Below are 23,448 nucleotides of genomic sequence, written 5' to 3'. Positions count from 1 at the left end.
GCAGGGCATTTGTGCAAGAATCCAGACTCCCCATTCCCTTGTAAACAGAGAAGGCTTCATTCGCTCACATCACAAGGACCTTTTGACCTCCTCACATAGCAGATTACTGACTTCACCCCAAAATCGCTGGCTCTTATCATTTACGGGTGTTAGGGAATGGAGATGTTTTGTAGATGTTTTGTGTGCTGGTGATCCAATCTGCTACAGTAAGTAGCTTGTGACAATTAGAATATTAAGCACCCCTTTTTTTATTTGAAGGCTAGTTTTGTTCACCTTCATAGTACATGTATAAAAAAAAAAACAAAAAAAAAAAAAACGAACCCCACTGTCCTCCCAGTGAACTTTCACTCCAGGATACAGATTCCCTAGATATTCTGATCTTAGACTTTTCTACATAGTTGATCTTATGTCTCAAAATTTAATTCATAGCCTATCAACTCACTTGAGCAAAATCACATAGCCTCCCATGGCATTCAAGCCCTGGACTGCAGACATAGAATAGAGTCATAGAACCGTTTTGGTTGGGAGACTTTTAAGATCATAAAGTCCAACCATTAACCTAGCACTGCCAAGTTACCATTAAACCATATCTCTCAGCGGCACATCTACCCATCTTTTAAATACCTCCAGGGATGCCAACTCAACCACTTCCTTGGGCAGCCTGTTCCAATGCTTGACAACCCTTTTAAGTGAAGAAATTTTTCCTAATATCCATCCTAAACCTCCCCTGGCCCAACTTGAGGCCATTTCCTCTCATCCTATCACTTGTTACTTGGGAGAAGAGACCGACACTCCCCTTGCTACAACCCCTTTTCAGGTAGCTGTAGAGAGCGATAAGGTCTCCCCTCAGCCACCAGACTAAACAACCCCAGTTCCCTCAGCCGCTCCTCGTAAGACTTGTGCTCCAGACCCCTCACAAGCTTCAATGCCCTTCTCTGGACATGCTCCAGTACCTTAATGTCCCTCCTGTAGCGAGGGGCTCAAAACCAAACACAGTATTTGAGGTGTGGCCTCCTGTGTAATACACACCAGGATTCTATTTGCCTTCTTGGCCACCTAAGCACACTCATATTCAGCCGGCTCTCAACCCAATACGCCCAGGTCCTTTTCTACCAGGCAGCTTTCCAGCCACTCTTCCCCAAGCCTGTAGCGCTGCAGTGGGGTTGTTGTGACCCAAGTGCAGGACCTGGCACTTGGCCTTGTTGAACCTTGTACCATTGGCCTCGGCCCATCGATCCAGCCTGTCCAGATCCCTCTGTAGAGCCATCCTACCCTCAAGCAGCCTCAAGCAGAAGACACCCACCCAGCCTGGTGTCTTCCACAAACTGAGGGTGCACTTGATCCGCTCGTCCAGGTCACTGACAAAGATATTAAAGAGAACAGGCCCCAGTACTGAGCCCTGGGGAACACCACTCATGACTGGCCACCAACTGGATTTAACTCCATTCACCACAACTCTTTGGGCGCGGCTGTCCAGCCAGTTTTTAATTCAGCAAAGCTTATGCCCATCCAAGCCATGAGCAGCCAGTTTCTCCAGGAGAATGCTGTGGGAAATGGTGTCAAAAGCTTTACTAAAGTCTAGGTAGACAACATCCACAGCCTTTCCCTAACATCCTGCTGCACCACTACTGCACTCCCCACAGTTCACTTCAGTCCTGCTCAGCAGCCTGGGCTACCCAATGCTGGAATCCAGTTCTGCAGGCAGGAAGTAATGCAGCAGCTCAGCATCAGTTAACCAGGAGGACCTGATTCCAACCACCCCCCTTCACCAACATTACCTGAATAACCTGGTAGGCAATGACAAAGGAAGCCATTAATAAGGTCCACACAGAGCCCTCCATTCTGACACGGCTGGGACTCGCACTCATTGATGTTATTAAAGCAGGTCTCCCCTTTAAAGTGAAAACACAAATAGGCACCTTAAGTGCATATGCGCATCAGTGAAGGAAAGAATCTGAATGACAACTGTATTCATAATTTTTTGCACTTCTTTTCTATCACCTAAAAACACACAAAGAAATCTTGAATTAATTTTCTAGCATGTCTCTCCAGACACTCTGGCAAATAGATACTATCACTGAAACAATTCGGGAAAATGAAGTACAGAAAGATCAAATGATTTTCCAGTGTCATGAAAGGGAGCAGTGGCAGGATCAGAGCTTCTGAACCATTCCCATGTGTGCAATAGTGGGCCAAACTCTCATTTTCCTCTCAAAAAAGAATAAAATAATATTATTTAGCCCATCCTACCAGGGAATTTGCCTAGCTGTAAAATCCAGCCTTTTATACATATCTGTAAACCAGGGAAAGGGTGATATTTCAGCTGAACATCCACAGAGCTTTTAGCTCCAAGAGCAAGATATCAAGAATCCCCTCTTCAAGTACCCACTCTGATTATACAGTTGCTGTCGTGAGAGTAGTCTCATCAAGGAAACACCTAGAATAGTTATCTGGGACTCCAGGGAATTAGTTTCCTCTGATGAGGAGTTTCACAGATACCCTGTAGTGACGAATTGTACCATATGCACGAGAGACTGACAAAGAGAAACCACCTTGGCATCTGCATAGCCAGAGGGCGTTCATCAAAGCACTTGGAAAGTGCACAGGCTGTTGCCTCAGCCTTGAGACAGGCTTGCTAGACAGCTAATGACACTCAGGCAGCTGTCTGCAATATATTCATACAGTATGTGCATAGAAGCATAGTGCTGATGCCCCCTCTCAATTACCAGTTGTTAAGTGATTTTTGTTGCACAAATAACATTGCTCCATTCCCATCTACTCAAACCATGCAGCATCTATCAGGTGCAGACAGGATGAACATTTACTGCATAGCTCACCTGTAAAGCCTGGCTGGCACCAACAGAGAAAACCAGCTGCTTGGCTATAGCTGAAATTATTGGGGAAGTCAGGTTGTGTTCCATAATAGGCTTGGTTGGATCGTTCAAAGCATACACCTCCGTTGTGACAGGGATCTGTTGCACACTCATCCACATCCTCTTCACACTGCTGCCCTGTGTAACCTGCCAGGAGACATCAGTGTCAACATCATGCACAGCTTCCCTGGAAGTAGTCTCCCAAATATTGTGGCTGCCTCGAAGGCGAGAATCAGACCCAGAAGACACTGCAGCTCAACTAGTAGGGAGTCCCAGGGCCCTCCACTTTCTCCGCTATGTCAAACACAGGAACCAAATAATCAATTTGCAGGAAAGCATTACCTCATGATAGAAAAACACATGATGGGAAATGGCAGAAAAGAGAAAAAAAACTTTATGGTTGAGAATCAGGGTGCATTTCCCAGCAATTAAGTCAACTGGATTTTGGGATGGCCTGTGAAGGGCAGCAATGGCAGCCTCACTGTTTCAGACAATGAAAAATCACACTGGACCATGCAGTATTATCATTAATTCTTTACTTCAACATAGCAATTTAGCACATGCCCTCCACTGCACTGTGCCTACATGCCAGCACAGCAAAATAGATTTCTAACCTACCTGGCCAGCAGGCACAGCTGTAGTTTTTGATTCCCTCCACGCATGTAGCACTGTTCAGACAGGGTTCAGAGGCACACTCCAGGATATCCAACTCACAGTGGTTCCCCTCAAAGCCTGTGTTACTGCAGTCACAACGGTAGCTGTGGGGCAGCAAAACAGAGCAATCCATAAGCTCTTAATTTGACTGCAAAGCCCAGTACGAGGAAAGAGCAAATGGAGCAAAGCTGTCAGTCCTCGTAGCTACTTGTGAGGTAGAGGAAAAAGACAGTTCCACCCACACAAGCCAGCCACACTAATGGCAGAGCAGACAGCCCTCAACAGTCTCTGAATTAACACCTTACCTGTGAAAAGGTAAATTCAGACACATAGGTACGTTCTAAAAACTTGTCTTTGCTGTTCATACTCTGCACATCACTTCGTATCTGATAGGTCTGCTGGAAGCAGTAACAGGAATCTTCTCCTACCTTCCTTTAAGCATCCTAAGAGTTCTGCTGCTGGGAGGGTCATTCTCGATTATTGTCTTAAATCACTCTGTTACTGCCACTGGGATGTACAAAACACTAAATCAAATCCCCCCTACAGATTTCTACTCTAATTTTCACAGGCTACACTAAGTAAATCTTTAGATCAGTCCTGGTATTTAATTGCCCAAACAACACTGATCTCTCACCTGTTAATGAGGTCATGACATGTCCCATTGTGCTGGCATGGCTGGCTCACACATTCATTAATGTCCACCTCACATTGGATTCCTTGGTAACCTGGTGCACATGTGCAGGTGTAGAACCCAACATGATCATTGCACAGGGCCCCGTTCTGGCAAGGGTCTGGATCACATTCATCTATTTCAGCATCACAGTTCATACCTTTGTTACAAAACAGAGAAATATCGTGTTACAAATCCAGAAAAGTGTATCCGTGCTGCCTGGACTTCTGAGCTGGAATCACAAAAGCCATGTTATCAACCCAAACTGGCTAGCACAGTGATCTGTTCTAATTTTGCCATAAGAATATTGGGAGTTCATGAGCAGTATGCGATTCTTACAAATTAAGGACCTTTAATTTTTATTTGCAAACAAAATTATTTTGTCTAGACTTTTGGATTTTAGTCTTTTAACAAAACTAAAAATATTTTCCAGTACTTGTGAAGCTTTAGTCTCTTTCATTCAGGTTTCTTGAAGTAGCCAATCAGTCAGTACTTCACAAATAGCATACGTTTTCTGAGTAAACCACAAAATCTTGATCTTGTATACAGCTCCTAAAAATCTAATGATAGCTGTTTTGGTTTGGGATCCTTTGAGGCAGGAGATGGCAGGAAGAGAAGAATCACACTGATAGTCATTGTTATTTAAACTTTTATATATGATATAGCTCGTACAGGTTTAGTTAGACATGGTACTCTTCACTTGTGTTGCATTGCTATTAATCAGATCCAGTATTCTACATCAGAGGCAGCTGCATTTTGGGTATGGGAAAAGTGATCTCTACCTGCTTCTCCAAAACATCGTTCCGGTTGTTTAAATAACATTTGTACCTTGTTTTAACATACCTAGGAAAAAAGCATTAAAGCAGTGCAAAATGCTAATTACAATGATACTAGATATTAGTAAGTTATTTTATTATGAAATGCTATTAAAAATTAGGTGTTAGCTCTAATACTACTAGTCAAGAATAACAGCAAGTCATGCATTTTTGTCCAAAGTCTCAACTTTCCCTGACAGAATAAGACCTCCTGTGTAACTTCTATGCAACTATCTTAGCACATACTATATTCCACCTCTTGGAGTTGTCCATAGCCTGGCATCACCTCCTTAGTCACTACAGTGGCACCTGCCAATCCATCTAATCTCCCCTTCTTGGCAAAGGCTCACCACATAGTGGACATGGCCATCCTAATCCTGATGGAATGTGGGCCCCCTAATCTGCTGGTTCAAACCCATCAACACCCATACAGAACTACCTTTACCCAAATTCCAGCTGTAAGCACCAGGAAACAACCTGGTCTTGCCAGGCAATGGTGATAGAACCTCTGGATGAAGCACTAGATCATAAGGCAAAGCCTCATATTTGACATCAGAACCACTTGGAGCACAACAAGCTCCTCCAGCTGCCTGGGTCATTTTATCACTTCCTTGGCAGGGGAATCCCACAACACTGAATTGAGGATTCAGCATAAAAATAAAAAAGAAACTTATTTGCAAAGACAGAATTATGCTTGATACTCAAAATCAGCAGTAATCTTAAAGCCTACACAGAAATTCTGTTTTTTCTTCTCCTTCATCTCCGTTTTTATCAGAGTGAGTCAGCACCAGGGACTGCATTCCTGATGTTGGAACTTCTCCTCATTCCACTGGTAATCAGCAGCATTCCTTCACAGCAACCAAACTCTTTAAACACTTCAGTCTGTGAAAACCAGGAAGGCTGAGAAAGTTCATGTGCTAGGTGGTACCAGGCAGACGTGGGCGCAGTACAACTGCATTCCACTCTGATAAGCAGGGCTGGAGAAAGGAGAACCCCCCACTGCCTCCCTCACAGATAACGCACAGGTGTAGATTACTCTCTGAGTCACCATTAGTACAGATGCATAAAAAAAGAGATACTTATGTCACCTGCCAAAAAACATTGGCTGGGTGTGAAAGAATTGGAAAAGAAATCTCCAACTAAAAGCCACTTTATTCCAAAAAGACTAATTCCCTCAGAGAAATCCTGCAGGACAGGACAACTACAACTAACTACAGGCCAGATATACAGAGATAAGTTTACCTGGAAACACAAAGTATACATTTCCTGATAATAAATCTCTTTTCTTGTATATGTCCCTTAATTTCATACCAAGAGTTAATCACACTTTGTATCTAGTACTGAAGTCTCAGACAGTCCATCCACTTCCACTGTTAGCTCCAAGTTCCACACCATCCATGGAAATCAAAGCCTCAACTATTGCTCAGAAGCCACAACAAGCAGCCCTACACCATTATTCACACACAGTACCAAACATTCCAGAAATATGAGTTGTGCAACAGAGATTTAGTCTCATAGCTGTAAAACAACAGCTTCTCAGGACAGCTACTAACACTACAAGATGCATCAGCAGCAGGCAAACTGTGGAACTACATGAACAGTGAGACATAACCCAACTACCCGGCTAGTACACGAGCATGAAAGGTACCTGTGTAGCCGGGGACGCACTTGCACCAATAGTGATCCATCTCATTCAGGCAGGTGCCATTGTTTTTACAGGGCTGGGACGCACACTCGTTGATGTCTATTTCACAGTTGTATCCTTGGAACCCAGGCACACAGAAACAGCTATACTCATTCACCCTGTCTCGGCAGATGGCTCCGTTCTGGCAGGGGTTGGAGGCGCATTCATCAATGTTGTCTCTGCAGTTGGCCCCGGTGAAGCCAGGCTGGCAGATGCAGGTATAGTCCCCAGGACCCTCGACACATGTCCCGTTATTTAGGCAGGGGTGGCTAGAGCACACAGAACTTTCTGTTTGGCAGCCTTCTCCATTCAGTCCTGTTTGGCATTTACAGGAGTATCCATTTACACTATCTACACATTCAAAACGAGGATCTTTACAAGGGTTGCTCTCACACTCATTAATATCAATGTTACAATCAATACCTGTGAAGCCAGGCATACAGGTGCATTCATATTCCAGGAGTCCTGGAGTCCCGTTGCAAGTCCTATGGGCAGGACACTCATGTTTAGTGCACGCGTCATAGAGGAGTTCGCAGTTTATGCCCATGTAGGCTACAGGCTCTGTGGGACAGATGCACTGGTAGCCCACTTCCAAATCCTTACAACTCCCACCATTTTCACATGGGGATGAGAAACAGCTGCTATCATTTTCAGAGTATGAAGTTCCTGTTGAGAAAAGAGACTTTTTGTTAGTCAGCATTTGTAGCCCTAAAGAAAGTCCTGCCGATCACCACATACCACTCAGAGATTGCCCACCTAAATTCCACACTGCTGTTCTAACCATTACATGAGAAAGAGGTGATTCTTCCCCTCTACTCTGCTCTGGTGAGACCCCACCTGGAGTACTGCGTCCAGCTCTGGAGCCCCAAACATAGGAAAGACATGGGCCTGTTGGAGCGGGGCCAGAGGAGGCCACGAAGATGCTCCAAGGGCTGGAGCCCCTCTGCTGTGAGGATAGGTTGAGACAGTTGGGGGTGTTCAGCCTGGAGAAGAGAAGGCTCCACAGAGACCTTATAGCAGCCTTCCAGTATCTAAAGCGGCTACAGGAAAGCTGGGGAGGGTCTTTTTACAAGGGCATGTAGTGATAGGACGAGGGGGAATGACTTCAAACTGGAAGAGGGGAGATTTAGATTAGATATTAGGAAGAATTTTTTCACTCTGAGGGTGGTAAGGCACTGGAACAGGCTGTCCAGAGAAGTTGTGGAAATTCCATCCCTGGAGGTGTTTAAGGCCAGGCTGGATGGGGCTTTGAGCAACCTGGTCTAGTGGTCTAGTGCTCATGGCAGAGGGGTTGGAACTAGATGATCTTCAAAGTCCCTTCCAACCTAAGCCATTCTGTGATACTGTGATTCTATGATACTGGAGAATCAAACATTTACTATAAAGAAGACAACACAACATGCCTTCATATGATGGCCATCAAGAATTTCTTGCTAAGTCAGGTGACCTGATGGCTGTTTTTAGGAGGCACTCACAAACCAACTCTTTTACTTGTGCTTATTCATCCCTGAGTCACTTTGAGAGCAGTGAAACATATCACCTTAAATCCATTCACAAGAACTTTGTGTAACATTCAATGACCCCTTTCACCAGTTGGGCACAGGACTCATGCTTAAAAATCCAGACAGGCAGACTGTACATTTTAAGATATTGACTGTGGCTCTTAATGTCCCAGCTGCTCCTTCTGGGGATACATTTTTTTCTCAGCTAATCTACTAGTGATTTGAAGATGTTGCCATAAACTATCTACCCCAAACTCCAAAATGGCACATTTCAAACAGTCTCTGATTACATCGAGCAGCTCAAAGTTTGATAACCACTGGCCAGGCACGCTCTCCCCACAGGTTAGACATGTAAATTAACACAGCAGGAAATTTTTAGGTATTATAAGAACAGCAAAGATGACTGAGATTCACTGTACTGGTGGCACTTTAGACACAAACTCTTAGTGTCTGCAGAGCCAAACCACCAGTCTAATACCCAGACACCAGCAGCTAATGTTGAGACCAGATTCCCCTAAATCTGGAGCATTTGGATGTGATCAATTTATTCACACCCTGCCACAATGCCTTGCTGTCCCAAAAATGGCAGTGTTTAAAAGGCACTTGCCCCATTAAGCAATTCCACCATCCAGAAATGTGATGGGACATGCCCATGGGACCGCAAATTCATATAAATGAGATTATACAGGATACATGACATAAAAAACAAAAGTGTGTTCAATTTAGATCTTTGTCAATGGAACAGAATGGAAGAATAGGAGGAATCTTCATTTCTTTTTCAAATTCCAAAAGAAATTTCAAGTTCACTTTGTGAAACAATCTGGTCAAAGGGCAGAACAGCCCAGTAGACAGGACATAGTTGCCTTGATATTAGAATTAGGATATATGCCCTGCACTCAATGTCAAAATTATACACTTTCCAAAGGAAAAAAAAACCACAAACAAACCAAAAATAGTATAAAGGGACAAAGGCAAAACAAACAGAGAACTCCTCCCTTCACAAAGGCAGCAGTCATTAGCCCCTCATCCCACTGTGGCTTTATGATATCAGATTTTTCTGTTCTGCTCCATTCCAGGACAGGCAGGAGAGAAGCTGTTGGGTACAGATACCCCAGACTGACTCCTGCCTAAGTGTTATGAAACATCCAAACTTGGAAGTAACTCTGCAAACAACTATATAGCAGATATTTTGAAAACGTGTATGAAAAATGGCCACAAAGCAGAGGTGAAGCTCATGAAATAGCAACTGGTAACTGAGAAATAGCTACGGCTTCTGGTGAGACAATCCTGACTTTGCCCAGCATTGGCAGTCAAGCAATCACTAGCATTTAACCTCAGTTTGAGATGCCATTGTGTAAGCAGCTCTTTGCCCTTTTTGCTGCCATCTGTATGTAACTGTGGCCCAGCTAGTGACAGGAATCAGTCTCTGGGAAACTCTGCAAAACTGCAGATGGAGAGTGGGCAGTTACTCTGACGCTACCCACAGCTCACCACCCTTGGCTCTCACTGCATTACTGCTATAGTTGAGAAATGCTGTTTTAACGTGCCATGCTCCATACTAAGGATTTGCAGGGATCACATACTACAGCGTCACTTCTCAGCCGACCTTACACATTCTTTCATTCATGCCATCATTATCCCAGCCCATTTTTGGTCATGTTTGCCTTGCTCTGGTGCACCAGTAGATAATCTGTGTCACTGGTTTTCTATCAACTCACTGCCCCATCAGCTCTTCAGTCTCTCTGTACCTGAAGGCCTGAAAGGGATTTATAGGAGACTGGTTTACAAAAGGTTGCCCCTGCCCTGACCTCCCCCAAATTCCTCCCCCCCAGAAGACTGTAGTGTTTCTAAGTCTTCTTTTAAGTCTTCTCTTAAGAGGCAGTATTGATGGGGGAGGGAGGGTGCTCAGGGATTTAGACATCCCTTTCTCTTCCTCTTTCATCATCTCTATGGCCCACCCCACCCTTCCTCTCTCATGTGATGCTGGGGAGAGTTGCTGAGCATTGCACTGTCCAGCAATCTCATTATTCTGCCATCAACCCTTTTATTCTCAGATTCCCAGTGAGGCAGAAAACAAGGATGACGGAATCTGCCTGGAATTTCTGTAGCAATTAGGAGTGGGAGCCCAGGAAACTATTCGCAAAAGAGCTTTACTAGGCAGGAGATATGAGCCTTTGTATGCTTAATGAGTAACAAGTCCCAACCTGCACTTTCCACAGGCCGGGGGGGGGGGGGGCACAGTCTGTGATTAAAAAAAAAAAAAAAAAAAAAAAAAAAAGAGAGAGACCAAATCCACTGCATGTTCAGAACAACTTCTCTGATGTGCAGCAGACTCCATCTGCAAAGAAATTCACATTTCAACAGAATCACCAAGCACTGCTAATGTAGACAGGCTGAACACATTTAAAAGGCTAGATGCATAGTTTTCTGTTTCCATTATAAGTAGTCAGTCTAAATGCTTCTTGCAAATAAAGCAAAGGGGTTTGATATTTATCTATTTCCTGTCTTTTCCAAAGTCCTTTCACAACAGACACACCTTTTTGTACCTTCTCTGTTTTGGCTCATCATAGGACAGCAATGCTCAATAATCTGTATTTGTGATGGTCAGGCATTAATAACTAAAAGATTTGGTGACAACTATATGGCCCCATAGTCACACAGAAAGTTGCAGACACAACAGGGCTGAGCTACAGACAGATACCAAGTCAAGCAAACCCAGAGCTTCACTAAAAAGTCAAAAGGTCCTCTTACCAAAGAACAGCAGTATAGTAATGGGGAGAACTCCAATCTCCTCTAAACTCACTATGATTATGAACAATAGCAGTGGTTAACTAGTTACATGTACTCATAATGTGTGATGAAAAACTAGTTATGTACAGGACTGCATAGAGAAAAGCTGAATTCCTGCATTGTTACTGGAGTAGTTTTAGTTACTTTCTATGACCAAAGGTTACCTTAGTTATGTCTAAAAGTGATGACTTCAGCAGGACCTCATTTTGGAGGAAAATATTCCATTTTTGGAACAAACATCCTGAAGTAACACAGCATTGCTCATAAGGCATGCATGGAGCAGGCTGAGAAGACTGAGGTGTAAATCATAAGAAATGAAACAATGTCTAAGTAACTTCAAATACTACGTGAACTGCAGCTTGCAGAAAATTACCCACATGTTTGCCCTACTCAGGAGAGGTTACAGGCATATTAACAACACTAACTCCAAGATTATATCATATACTCCGCTGTATATAGCATGCCTATACTAATATCGGAATATTTCCCAAGGACAAAACATGCCCCTGTGTAAATATAGTATAACCCAAGTATTAATTCAGTGGCAGTGCTAAACTTTTGGCTAAATAATTCCACAGATGAGACCCCAGTTCAAAACAGAATTTGTTAAGAGTGATGTCAGAAAGGGAGATCTCAGCAGAGAGAAGTGAACACACCATTTGTGACGTCACCAGGAAGTTAAACGAAGAGTCTGCAAGAATTCAGGGTACAAAAGAATTCAGTGTATCAAAGACTTAGACTACCACCCAGCTTGAGAAAGAACACATATGATGTTTTTACCTCCGATTTTGTCATTTTCATCCATCAGTCCTAGAGCGTACAATAATTCATCTCAACTTTGGAATAGATTATTATATGAATGTGACTAGCATATGAATATGCATCAAATGCTAATAAGCATAAGGAATAAATTAGCTTTTCCTGCTGCACCAACCATGAAAATACGGAATTCAGACTGCTGTTTCCTGAAAATGGTGAAAATCAGGTCAAAGAAGTCATTGAATGACAAGAGTTTATAGTTTTCCACAAAAGCAGTTGTTCCTGGATTAACAATGACATTCACGATTCTTCCTTTACGTGTCACAAGAAGAACATGAATCAGGGATGTTTGTAAGTGAAAAAAACGTTTAAAAATGTATTACAGTCATACCATCCTGCAACCCTACTCTGAAATGAAACTGGAGAAGACTACAGTTTCTTTGAAGAATACGTTCCAGGCATTTAGGGGTGGGTTAGAAGGAACTTCAAAGGCTAACAGAGTCGAATACAAAGCATTCACTGAACTTTGTCAGGACAGGTCTGGTTTTACACTTTAAAGGTAACTGACAAAGTTGTATCACTTTAAGGCAAACAAGCTGCACTACCAGGCTTTGTTTTTATAATTGGCTTTAATAATTGCATATTTTATACCTTTACTAAACGATCTTGTCAAAGGGCAGTTAAAACAGTGAATTTTCTAGCCATAAAAAGAGAAATCAGAAATTAATGAGATGCTGGGCAATCCGAGATCCCGCTGGTAGTAGTTCACGGTCTCTCTTCCAGAGTCCTGAGGAATCTCTTACTTCAGTAAACCGACACAAAATGCTGTTGCACTGCGCTGGCAGAGCGAGTTGTGGGAACTGATAAAAGACAGTGCAGGAGGAGGAGGTTCTCAAAGACCTGTAGCAAGGTTTCTGTCCTTTTCTTTAAAAAAACAAATCCCCTCAACTTTGTCTGTTCTCCGTTATCTCACATATGTGAAATCTCAGTGGTGACTCCCCCCACAATATGAGTTGCACTGAAGTAACTTCTTTCACAGCCTCCCCTCTCCATCCTGACATTGTTAGCTCTGTTGGCAGAAGGTTTTATTAGACACCAATTATGAGATGCTAAGCCAATACACAGGACAAGGAGCTCCAATCATTTTATTACTTCACCGCTTCTGAGATGCTGCTTTAGCATTACTCACTGGCTTCTATTTTTTGGGTTTGCTTTCACAAGTTTGTTTTTTCAAAGTCTTGGGAAACTGCAATAGAGGATGAATGCTCTCAAGCTGAGGATACACCTGACCACAAGGAAGATGCTCAGTGCTCCACTAACTACCTTAAGGGCACTCTTAATGGCCACTTAAAATTCCAACAGGGAAGTGCCGCATTGGGGTTATCAATCCAGAGATTACCTTGTTTCCTTCATACTGAAAGACAATTTTGACAACTGATTAATGTCTGGTTGGTTTTTTTTTTTAATTATATTTAATGTCAAGACTGAAGCTGCAATGCTTTTAAGGGGTCACCAGGGTACACATGAGGAAACACTGTTGGGCATACGACACGAATACACTGGACATGCATTCTTCTCATGCTTCTCAAGAACCTATTAGCGTGAAGGATTCCCAAACAGAGGAGAAAAGAGTTTACACACTGCATCTCCTAGATTAGCACTTTTGTTTTCCGGTAAACAAGTTGCAACGGACAGGACTGGCATATTCTCCTCTTGTTTTAGTGATATACTTTGGGAAAAGACTGCTTCATGCTTACAAGTATTTATTTATGTTTACAAAATTATGACCCAGTCATGATGTATTTAGTACCTTTTGTGCATGGATTGGTTATTGAGCTCCTTGACTATTTTAAATCTTGCTCCCTATGACTATCATCTTTTACAAAAAGGCACTGCAGGCTTGTGGAGAAAGAAGCTTCCTTCAGGTGTATTTTACCTGCCCTACTCAGTACAACAGCTGGAAAAAAGACAATTTACAACCAAGAAGGGAGAACAGCAGGCTTCCCAGCAGCAGCCTCCAATTGCACCGCAATAATAATTGAGCTGAGGAATCTTCAAGTGCCTAAACCGTGAATGCTCAAAACCCCAGCCTGATGCAATTCTTACCAGTCAGGCTGTGCTCCTGCTGATCACCCCAGCACGTTTCCCGCTAGACAAAGATACTGAGGCCAAGGGTAGAAAGGGAACCCCTCCACCTCAAGTATCAGGGTAACACAACTACTAAATAAACTCTGAATAAAGGAATGGAAAGAGTTATGTCTCCATGACAACAGGAAGGCATGTGCTTATATTAGTAAATCCCTGCTGACCTCTGCTGATCTTTCCCTATCCTGGTCAGTGTAAAGGATTAGCGAAAGGGTACACACTATGGCCTGTTCCCAGGATCGACACACCAGGAAGGAAGACTGGGCAGGCCTGAAAAGGGGCTTTCACGCTGCTCACCCTCTCTCTTTCCCAGCCTTGCTAACTTTGGAAGGATAGCCTATCTGCTATGGAAGGTAATGGCAGAATCCAATCAAATCCTTCTTTAGGAAGTACCTTCGGTGTACTTGTCCAGGGAATTCACAAGGCCTTTTTACGTGGCTTTACAAGCTCCATTTCCTTCTTGACGCAGAGAGATTAAACCCTTTTTTCTCAGACCTGAGCAAAGCACCTGCTCCCAGTGATATCAGCATCAGAAAACAAGACCCTGAAAATCTCTGAAACTACTGACAAGCTCATGAAATGTTAATAATTGGCACTGATTTTTCACCCAGCCTAAAATATTCCATAACCTGTATTCCTTGTCCTGTTTAACATGGTAATGGGCATCTTTTGACAGCTGCTTTAACAGTGGGCTTTTCTACTCAACATCAGAAAATTGGATGTGGGCAGGGGAAACCTTCCAAAATACCAATGTTTGATCACAACTACGAAGCCCCCAAGCTGCAGCGGCTTACCACCTCTGCCAGCCGTCAGGAGAAACTCTGTTGGAGCAGCTTGCTCTCACCTACCAGCTGCTCCCTCTTCCCCCCCCCCAGCCACCTCCCATCAGCTTTTGTTTGAATTTCCTGGTCTCATGCTCAGGTGATGTCACCACTAGGATCAGGTATATAGAATTCACCTCAAGATCCTGTTGGCCAGAGTCAAGTTATTCCTCTCCATTTTTCCATAGCAACTATTTCATTTTGTTGTTGTTGTGCAAACAGTATAAAAGGGAGAAATAATACTTCCGTGAAAATGCAGTCTGAGATACTATCTGCTGGCTCAATCTAAACATCACCATCATCATCTCAGGTTAACAGTTTATGAGATCTGATAATCTGTAAAGACAGACAAGACACTATGACAAAAAAAAAAACCACCTCAAAATAAAGATTAGATAATCAAAAAGCAATGCTGGCAATCAGCAGGTAGTACCTCTAAGACAGTACTGAATAAATGGCCCACCAAGATGCTAAGGTTCCTAGCAATGCCTATAGCATCTTTTAGAAAAGTTATTTAAAAAAGAACCTTACTATTCATGACTTTGATATAACTTGTAGAGTTTTGGTAGATAAGTGCACAAGCCCAGTATCTTAGCCAACTACCAGTTTGGATACTAATTCAAAAAACTAGCAACGTCCCTGCACACAGTTCAGATTGCAGTTTTTCCCATCCAAAGCTGGATATTGTGCGTTCATCACTTCCCAGCTTCCTTCTTACTTTGTTTTTCGTTGTTACTGGAGACCAATGATTTCCAGACCACATTTGCAAGCTAGGTTTTTGATGTGACAGAAGTTTTTCATGCCAGAGACATGTACACAGTCTACTAGTGTAAAATCTTTATAAAGAATTTATAAAGGCCTAGACCACTAGGCTTTCATTAAGACAGGCATAAGAAGATGTGGCTCAGTTTCCCCTTGTGAAATATGCAGAATATTTACCCCCTCAAAGAAGAAGAATGCTGATTCCTGACTCTCTCCCACCCATCTTGCCCAGTGAATTGTTGAATGGTGCCAAACAGTGGGCAGCAATTCACAGGGCTGAGCAGTGCCAGTATAATGGTCAGAGGCATTAACAGCATTAATCAGAAATACCACTTCAGGGAATTAAACTTACTCTTAACACAGAACAAGTAGCCAGCTAGCTTGTTTTCATTATCTTTTCACTGTTTTAATGCAGATTTGAAGATGAAACTCCTATTATCATGCTTCTAGAATCTGGAGAAAGACAGGAGCTATAAATCCACATTTTATGATAGTATCACATGTATTGCCACAGTAACTCTTTGATCTTCTGTGCTTATGACACCCCAGTATTTTCCCTTAATAAACACTCCTCCAAGCTGACCTTCATGGTTTACACATTCTCTGATCTCTCAGCCATTTCCACAGATCAAACACTGAGACAGGGGGTTTCCTGTGTATTCAGCTAACCAGATTGAGTCACAAGCTTTAATTTCCAATTCTTATTTAACTATACTGACAATCAACAAAACAGCTGAAAAGATTGTATTTTGTTTCCACATTTTGAAGTGACTAAGATTTAAACTCTACGTATGTCTGAGCTAATCTCAAGAGCTTGCATTAGAGAAGATAGCAAAGTGCCAGAAAAAAGGTTTGTCTGCACGTTCTCTCTCAACAGGCGCCCAAAGCATTTTCTAGGCCAAAGGTATGTGAATTACTGTGCTCGTTGCTGGATAGAGTTGTGGGAACAGAAATGAGTAGATACTCATCCTGCCCTCCAGAATCTCCTTTAGAACACAACAAGTTAAGCTGAGAGCTATTCTGCCCATTACACAGACAGCAGCAGTAAAATTGGAGTCACATGCAGAGTCTGTACGACTGTCCCTCTGGAGCTTATTTTAAGCAATTGGAGATAGTGTGGATCTAGCTGCAGGATGGTCTTATGGTTACAGCTTGTAACAGGCCACCTGGATAATCAGAGTTTTCTCAAAATTTTTGAACCAATAACTTAGCCACTCTGTGCTTCAATGACATTTAGACTCAGTCAATTAGAAATAAAACCAAAAAAAAGTAGTCATATGCCACACAAGGGCAAGAAAAGGCATTGCCTTATGGCCTTAAAATTCCAGAAGTGCTAAGTAAATACCATTATTCACTACAGTTAAAATCTGGCAGAATTCCCCTTGCAAAATAGGAGCAGGTATAAAGACTGTGGAAATTACCACTTCCCTTGAGTTTTGCTGGCTATATCAAGATGTGTCATCCACCTGCACTCCAACAGAAAACAATGTTCTCAGTAAATCACTGTTCCAGAAAAGAGCTTTACCCAAGACTGAAAAGCTATCAGTGCAATGGTCAAACAGCACAAATCCCCAGAAACATGCCAGCTCTCTGGCAGCCGCATACTGAGCAATACCGTATATGCAATGGGCCTTCCTTTTGCACAATACAAAGCCACCATAATTGCTTCACACTCCAAACCAGTAGCTATGGTTACTGGATACAAAAGACAGTCCTGCTGCTTCCCTGTGGCCAGAGGAATTCCAGGCACTTGGAACAAATGCACCAGACAAAGAAGCTGGTACAATGAAGGGAAAAAAAAAAAAAAAAAAATCAGACAAAAATCAAAACATAATTTGACTTTCATATGCATAGTCCGAGGTGATAAGAGCAAAGGAAATTTATGGAGACTTCAGAGAGAGGAAAAAAAGAAAAAGACTGTTGGGGAATCAAAGGAAAAGCTGAAAACTTTCTCCAACTCTCAAAAAGTACATAAACATCGCCCACTAATGTGAGAAGATGCTAAATGCAGTGTTCAGCAGATATTAGCAGAGAAAAGGCACTTTGACTGTATTTTCTGCATGTTGTCCATATTTTACCTTGACTTCTTCATGCCATTGATCGTTCCTGTCCTAGCTCAATGGAAACCAAACAGGACTTTTACATACAGATACTCACCTGGCATCGTTGAGGAGAGGATAAGGAGGCTGGTTCAATCCAAATCATACTTTCCCGTAAAAGGTTGGACATGTTCCTGACATGACCTTATAATCCCTAGATAACTAAAACAGATGTCTAGGCCCAGCAGATCTCCAGGCACCCATTCCAGAAGAAACAGAGAAATCTGTTTTTCAGGGGGCATAAGAAATTGTGTACAAGGATGACTTTTGGAGCCCATAGACATGTTCGTGTGAACTTGAAGAATCCCACTATATATTCTTTGGCTAAAAAATAAGTTTTCAATGTGGAAAAAAAACAAAATAAAACACCCTCCCCATCAGTGTGATAGAGTCTCTTGCACTTTCAGGATGGATCTCCTTTCTTCAAAATTTCTAAGTGAGAATACTCATGTACTGTTTCCTTCCTCCACATTTGCTACCAGAGGTATCTGGCACTTCAACATATTAGTATACTCCCCTAGGTGCCTATAGATCTAGGCACCTCTTTTTTGCCTAGATATATTTCAAAAGCATATAGAACAGAAATAAAGTTCTGTGTTTCTTCTGTATGAGCACAACCATAAAATTCAGAACTTTTCAATGGAGAAAATGGTTACTATTATAGATGAATACTTAATTACATGAAAGTGCACCCACTTTTAGCTCTTGCGAATAAATGCACACATACATGTGCACACGAAGAAAGACAAAAGGAGAAAAGAAATAAATAGAATGAAAAACATATCTAGAATGAAATGCCTGTTTATCTTCCGAAGAAGTAGTTTTCAGGCTTCATATCTAACTGTGAGAGTGACATTTTGTTCAGTTACCTTTGCAATACAAGGGCAGGTCAAAGATTCGATCCAAAGTTACTGCATAGTAGCTGAGTAAGAATCAGGCACAGAAGACAAACACTTACCCCAAAATAAGAGGAAAAGTGGCAGCAGGAGAGCAGCATTGTACGCCCTGGATGTAGTTTTCTTTAATTCCATGACAAGTCTAAGAGTGGCTGTTCTAAAAACCTCTGGGGACAGACAGTAGTTGGAAAGTAGCAAATGCCAGCTCTCCCCACATCACGGACTTTGGAGAACTCTCCCTACTAGGGGCACTCGCTCCATGCTCTGCCGCGCCGGGACCAGCACTGACACGGTGGACAGAGTCCCTGTCCGCTCGCGAAGGCTGCACTCGCGCTCCCGGAACAAAGAGAAAACGCTGCCTGGATCGCGCGGATTGAACTGCAGGGGCGATTCACAGGCACAGCAACTGGAGGGCTCACAGGCCCGCGGCTGAAAAAAGCCTCGGCTGTCAGAGGTAGGGAGAACCTGAAGAACTGGGAGATTCACAGCACAAGGCAAAAAGGAAAAAGGAAAAAGGACCCTGTGGGGTTTTTTGCTTGCTGCTTTTTGAACTCCCCCTATATAATGAAGAAAACAAACCTGGTGTCTCCTCCGTTACTGTGACAGGAGCTCAGAACCGGCTCGGGGACTGAGGTGGCCGGGGGTCATTTCTAGGGTGCAGGCTTCTGTATCGGCTCGTATTTACAAATTCCAGATGAGGATCAATCAATCACAATTTTCTGATAGAGGCTGCTTTGTTCAAAGAGAAAATAAGACAAAAGACACAAAAAGCACAGTGTTAATCCCAAAGAGCAGAGTTAGTCCACATTAGTCTTTACTGCTGTCTCTCATACATCATGACATGTGTGAACCCACAAGACATATGAACTTACAAAATGTACATGAACTCCTTTTTCCCAATTACGGAAGAGTTATAGGAGAAGTAACTGCATAACACAAGCACCAAATCACATCACCACCTTTAGATGCAGGTGTTTAGTTTTAGAAGTGGAAAAAATGATCAGTGTCCATTATTCTATGAGAGTAACTGGAAAAAGACAGAGCCCGCACTCAGTTGTGACCTACTAAGTACCTCTAAATCCACATCACAATTGGATTAAATTAACCATAATGAGAATTACGTACATTGCCTCAACCTTCCACTGACAACTAAAAATAGAAGGCAGGTATGATGCCACACAAATTCCTAGTTTAAACAAGACATATGCAAGATAGCAAGGAACTGGTGCAGATAGACTCAGGCTACACACAATGAAAACAGCAGCAATCCTACAATGAGTAATTTATATTATCTCAGCATCCTTACATAGCAGACAGAGGCTGTTGGGCCATGTGCAGGGAAATGGGATATTTACTTCATTGTTTTTACCTTCAGTGCAGAAAGCAGAACAGTCACAGCAAGTGCATTTTCACCACCAAAACACAGCAATTCAGGAACAAATGGTTCATCTCACTATCCTGCCTTGGAATGCTCCAAAGATGATATATCATGTGTTATCAACCTTATCTGGACCGCCCTGCCCCCACTTTCATCTCTAGTGTCTTCAGTCTGTTTTCTCAAGATCAGCCTCAGTATTAGTTTCTTGCCAGTTACCACAACCATCTGGAACTCATTTCTCTCTCCTTAGATTCTCATTTGCTGTCAGGGGACTTAACCAAGCACTGACGTGTGCAGAATCTTTCTGCTCACAATTTTTTTGCCTTACCTGCTTGAATTATCCTCCTAACAACTCACCTTTTCCAAATCAAAGCAAATATATATGAATCCATTGCCTAATTAACACTGCAAGAAAACACCATTCTTCCTCAACTGAATACAGCCACTTCTGTATACAGAATACAGCCACTTCTGTAAGTCGACTAGTGCAATACTTCACAGCACTTGGGAAATAAATCTATCCGCAGTAATTTATGGCTCATATGTCTACCTGAAGGACATGCCCAGCTTTCATAAAACAGAATTAGTGTAACAAATCCCTGCACATAAGAAAGTGGAGGTCCTCCCACAGAGGCTTAGATCTCATGCAGCTCTGCTGCTACTGCTGTGCTGTGTGGCCTGTGGCACCTCATACCGCTGACAGAGACATTGGCTATGAAAGACTTGTTACACACTAGCTAGACTCAGAAAAGAGCAAGACAGTTTAGCAGAGGCTGAGCAATTAAGAAGCTCCAGAGAGGAACATTCTCGGTGTCTCAGTACATTTGAGACAATGTCTCAAGCAGTAGCTTCTTGTGCTAGCAACCGAGTTTTACTCTGGAGTCTTCATTTGGTCTTTCTGTCAAGTTAATGTTGACGGGTTCGAACTGAACTGTTAACATGGCCAGTATGGCAATAATAAATACTACACATGCAGGAATGCTACGAATGGTACCTTTTTGAAGGTACCATTTCATGCATTTGTCACAACAGGGTTTGACTTGAGCAACCTGGGAAATAGCAGTAGTGTATGGTTCTCAGCCAAAATCTTCCACAGACAAGAGGTGAGACTGTCATGCCTGTACTGCTGCCAGAACACACATATTGTGAGTTCTGGGGTTGGAGCAGGTTACTAAAAGTGTTCATTTGTTCTCTATGACCACTGTTAATTGCTAGCATATCCGAGTGGTCTGCTGTGACTTAAGGCTCATTTAGTGTCGCTCAAAAACCAAGCTTACAAAACCCGCATAAGTCAAGACATCCGACTTCCTTATAATAATCAAAATACCTTAATCCAGTATCTACCTGTGAGGATATTAGAATTTAATTTTTTCAACATTCATGATTGCAGTTTTATGAGATTTTGCCAGTGTAAATAACAGACCATTTTTGTGTTGGACCCTTGGGCATACAAAAGCCAATGTGGGTATTAACCAGCTTAGTCCAATTAAAGGACCCTAATGCAACTCTGTTAAGGCCCTGATTTGTTAGGCTTGACTACATTTCCAAAGAAGGAGCACAATTGGGTGGATTTTTTTATCTAAAGCATAAGCTCCAAGTCCTTAGTCATCCTTGCTAAAGCCTTCCCCAAACTGGCCATGGTTTGTGCTACCTCCGCATCACTACAGTCCAACGTCAGTCTAATCTGCTTTTTAACACAGTATTAAAACTAGAGCCAAAGGACACAGCTGCTTTCGTCTGTGTAACACTCATTACAAGAGACTTAAGGACAGCATAACAGCAAGGCTTCTATTCTCAGCCGGTAGGCAGGAAACTTTGCAAGCCGGAAATGCATGCCATGAAAATGGGGCAGCAGTAGGCAAGATGGATTAAGAGAAAAGGGTGAGAGTAGGTCTGGGGTACTCAGCAGATCCTTTCTGTCCTCTTATTCTATACTTCTTTGTACACTTTTCACAAAACAATCCTATACATTTTTCTACAGACAGTTCAGAATGAACTGCGCAGCAAAGTACCTAAGAAAAACAGTCTGCGCTTTCCATTCAAAGAACAATGTATGCTTCCATGAGTTTCACATTCTTTCCTCACACAGGTCTTAAAATAATCCTAATATTACAGGCTGGATACTAGAGTTTAGATATGTGATATGGCGGCCAATATCACAGACAGAAACTAGTAAGAATAAAGGCATTCCTATCTCCTCTCATATGCACATAGTATACCTGCCTCAGAGGAGACAGCCTCACCTTCCCTCCTTACAGTTCTGGAACCTCACCACCGAATACAAGTCTACTTTTCTGAATTGAACAATGCGAGCTAACAGCATCAAAATATTCGGATTTTTTTTCCCCAGCTTCATCCTCTGAGGGTTATTAGGCACAACCATAAACTTAAGCCTTGGGAAGTTGAGGTAGCTAGGATACAAACTCCCCGTTCCACTCAAAAACAGTGTGCAAAAAATGACTGCTTCAGTATGCCCTTTTGCTCTCAATCACTGCTGAAAAGTGCCAGGTATATTTTTTAAAAAGTTCAGGTTTTGGAATTTCAAGCCTATGGACTCACAGGCCAATTCTGTAAACTGAAAAGATCACATACAGTTTGATGATGTACTGCTTGAGGGTTCTCCAGGGTTCAATCTCTAACTCGAAATTTGCTGCTTCCTGTAATAATTAGTTACTGCCCTTAACACGCATTGTCACAACTTTTCTATGTGGCCACTAGATGTCCCTTCTGCACTGCACAAAGTCAAGCAAAGGTCATTGTGTGAAAACAGGAGTTAAATTAATGTATCACCAGTGCTGCCAAACGAATGCAACTACACACATCCTGAAATGCTGTAGGACTGTGCCAAGCTGCACACTGAGCACTGTAAAATCTGCTGCAACTTCCACACATCTGAAGAGCCAAGGAACAGTTTTGTTTGTAAGTCAAAATGTTAAAGTTGCTATTAAAACTTGGCAAAATCACACAAAATCTCCAGTCTCAAGACATCCTAATTGCACTTTTTAGACACAATAAATTTAGTTTCCTATCATTGCTAATCAGAACTGCTGGCAAGTAAATCATGCTGCCTGATAAGACTATTGAGCACTGGTCAGTCCTAGGTAATGGCAATGAAACAATCATCATGACAAGAAGTATCAGAAATGTTGATATTTCTTGCCATGCAGGAACTTAACAGAGCAATGTAATGTATGGTCAGAGTTCTGACGCAGTCTCCCTTTCCTGGATCACAATAATCAATTTCAGACAAAACTGTAGTGTTGACAGAGAAGGGGGTTGGCAGTCCAGTAGGACAGAGGCAGAATGAACATTTATTCATGAGAACTTCATAGGAAAAATCTCTGTGGGTTAAGACTGAACATAGCATACATAGCCCATACACACAGGTTTGGGGTCTAACTCTTCCCATTGATGCAGCCCTGAAAGCCTGGCCATCAGGCGCCATCCTGTGGCAACGGACTCACTCTTGTGGTGCACCAGCAACCAGGTTCAAACGTATAATTTATGTCAGTCACACAGCCACAAACAGCCAACAAAACCTCAGTGAAATCCTGCCTTAACTGAGCAACTGGGACAACACTAGGTCCTCTTAAAAGAATA

General features: G+C 42.5%; 1 protein-coding gene across 1 annotated transcript in view; it reads right to left on the bottom strand.

Annotated features, from left to right (window-relative positions):
• Window positions 1-18,605, bottom strand: part of CRB2 (crumbs cell polarity complex component 2) — a gene marked incomplete at both ends in the record, with an annotated part of 38,674 nt that extends 20,069 nt beyond the window's left edge. Inside the window, 6 exons of the mRNA XM_082492606.1 lie at window positions 1,779-1,892; window positions 2,838-3,020; window positions 3,492-3,631; window positions 4,162-4,357; window positions 6,661-7,362; window positions 18,533-18,605. Coding sequence (XP_082348732.1) covers window positions 1,779-1,892; window positions 2,838-3,020; window positions 3,492-3,631; window positions 4,162-4,357; window positions 6,661-7,362; window positions 18,533-18,605 — 1,408 coding nt within the window. The remainder of the gene's footprint in view (window positions 1-1,778; window positions 1,893-2,837; window positions 3,021-3,491; window positions 3,632-4,161; window positions 4,358-6,660; window positions 7,363-18,532) is intronic.
• Between the last annotated feature and the right edge of the window lie 4,843 nt (window positions 18,606-23,448).

This window comes from Vanellus vanellus (genome assembly GCF_965231255.1).
Source record: "Vanellus vanellus genome assembly, chromosome: 18".
In the NCBI taxonomy this organism is placed as follows: domain Eukaryota; kingdom Metazoa; phylum Chordata; class Aves; order Charadriiformes; family Charadriidae; genus Vanellus; species Vanellus vanellus.
This window is presented reverse-complemented; position numbering and strand designations above follow the sequence as displayed.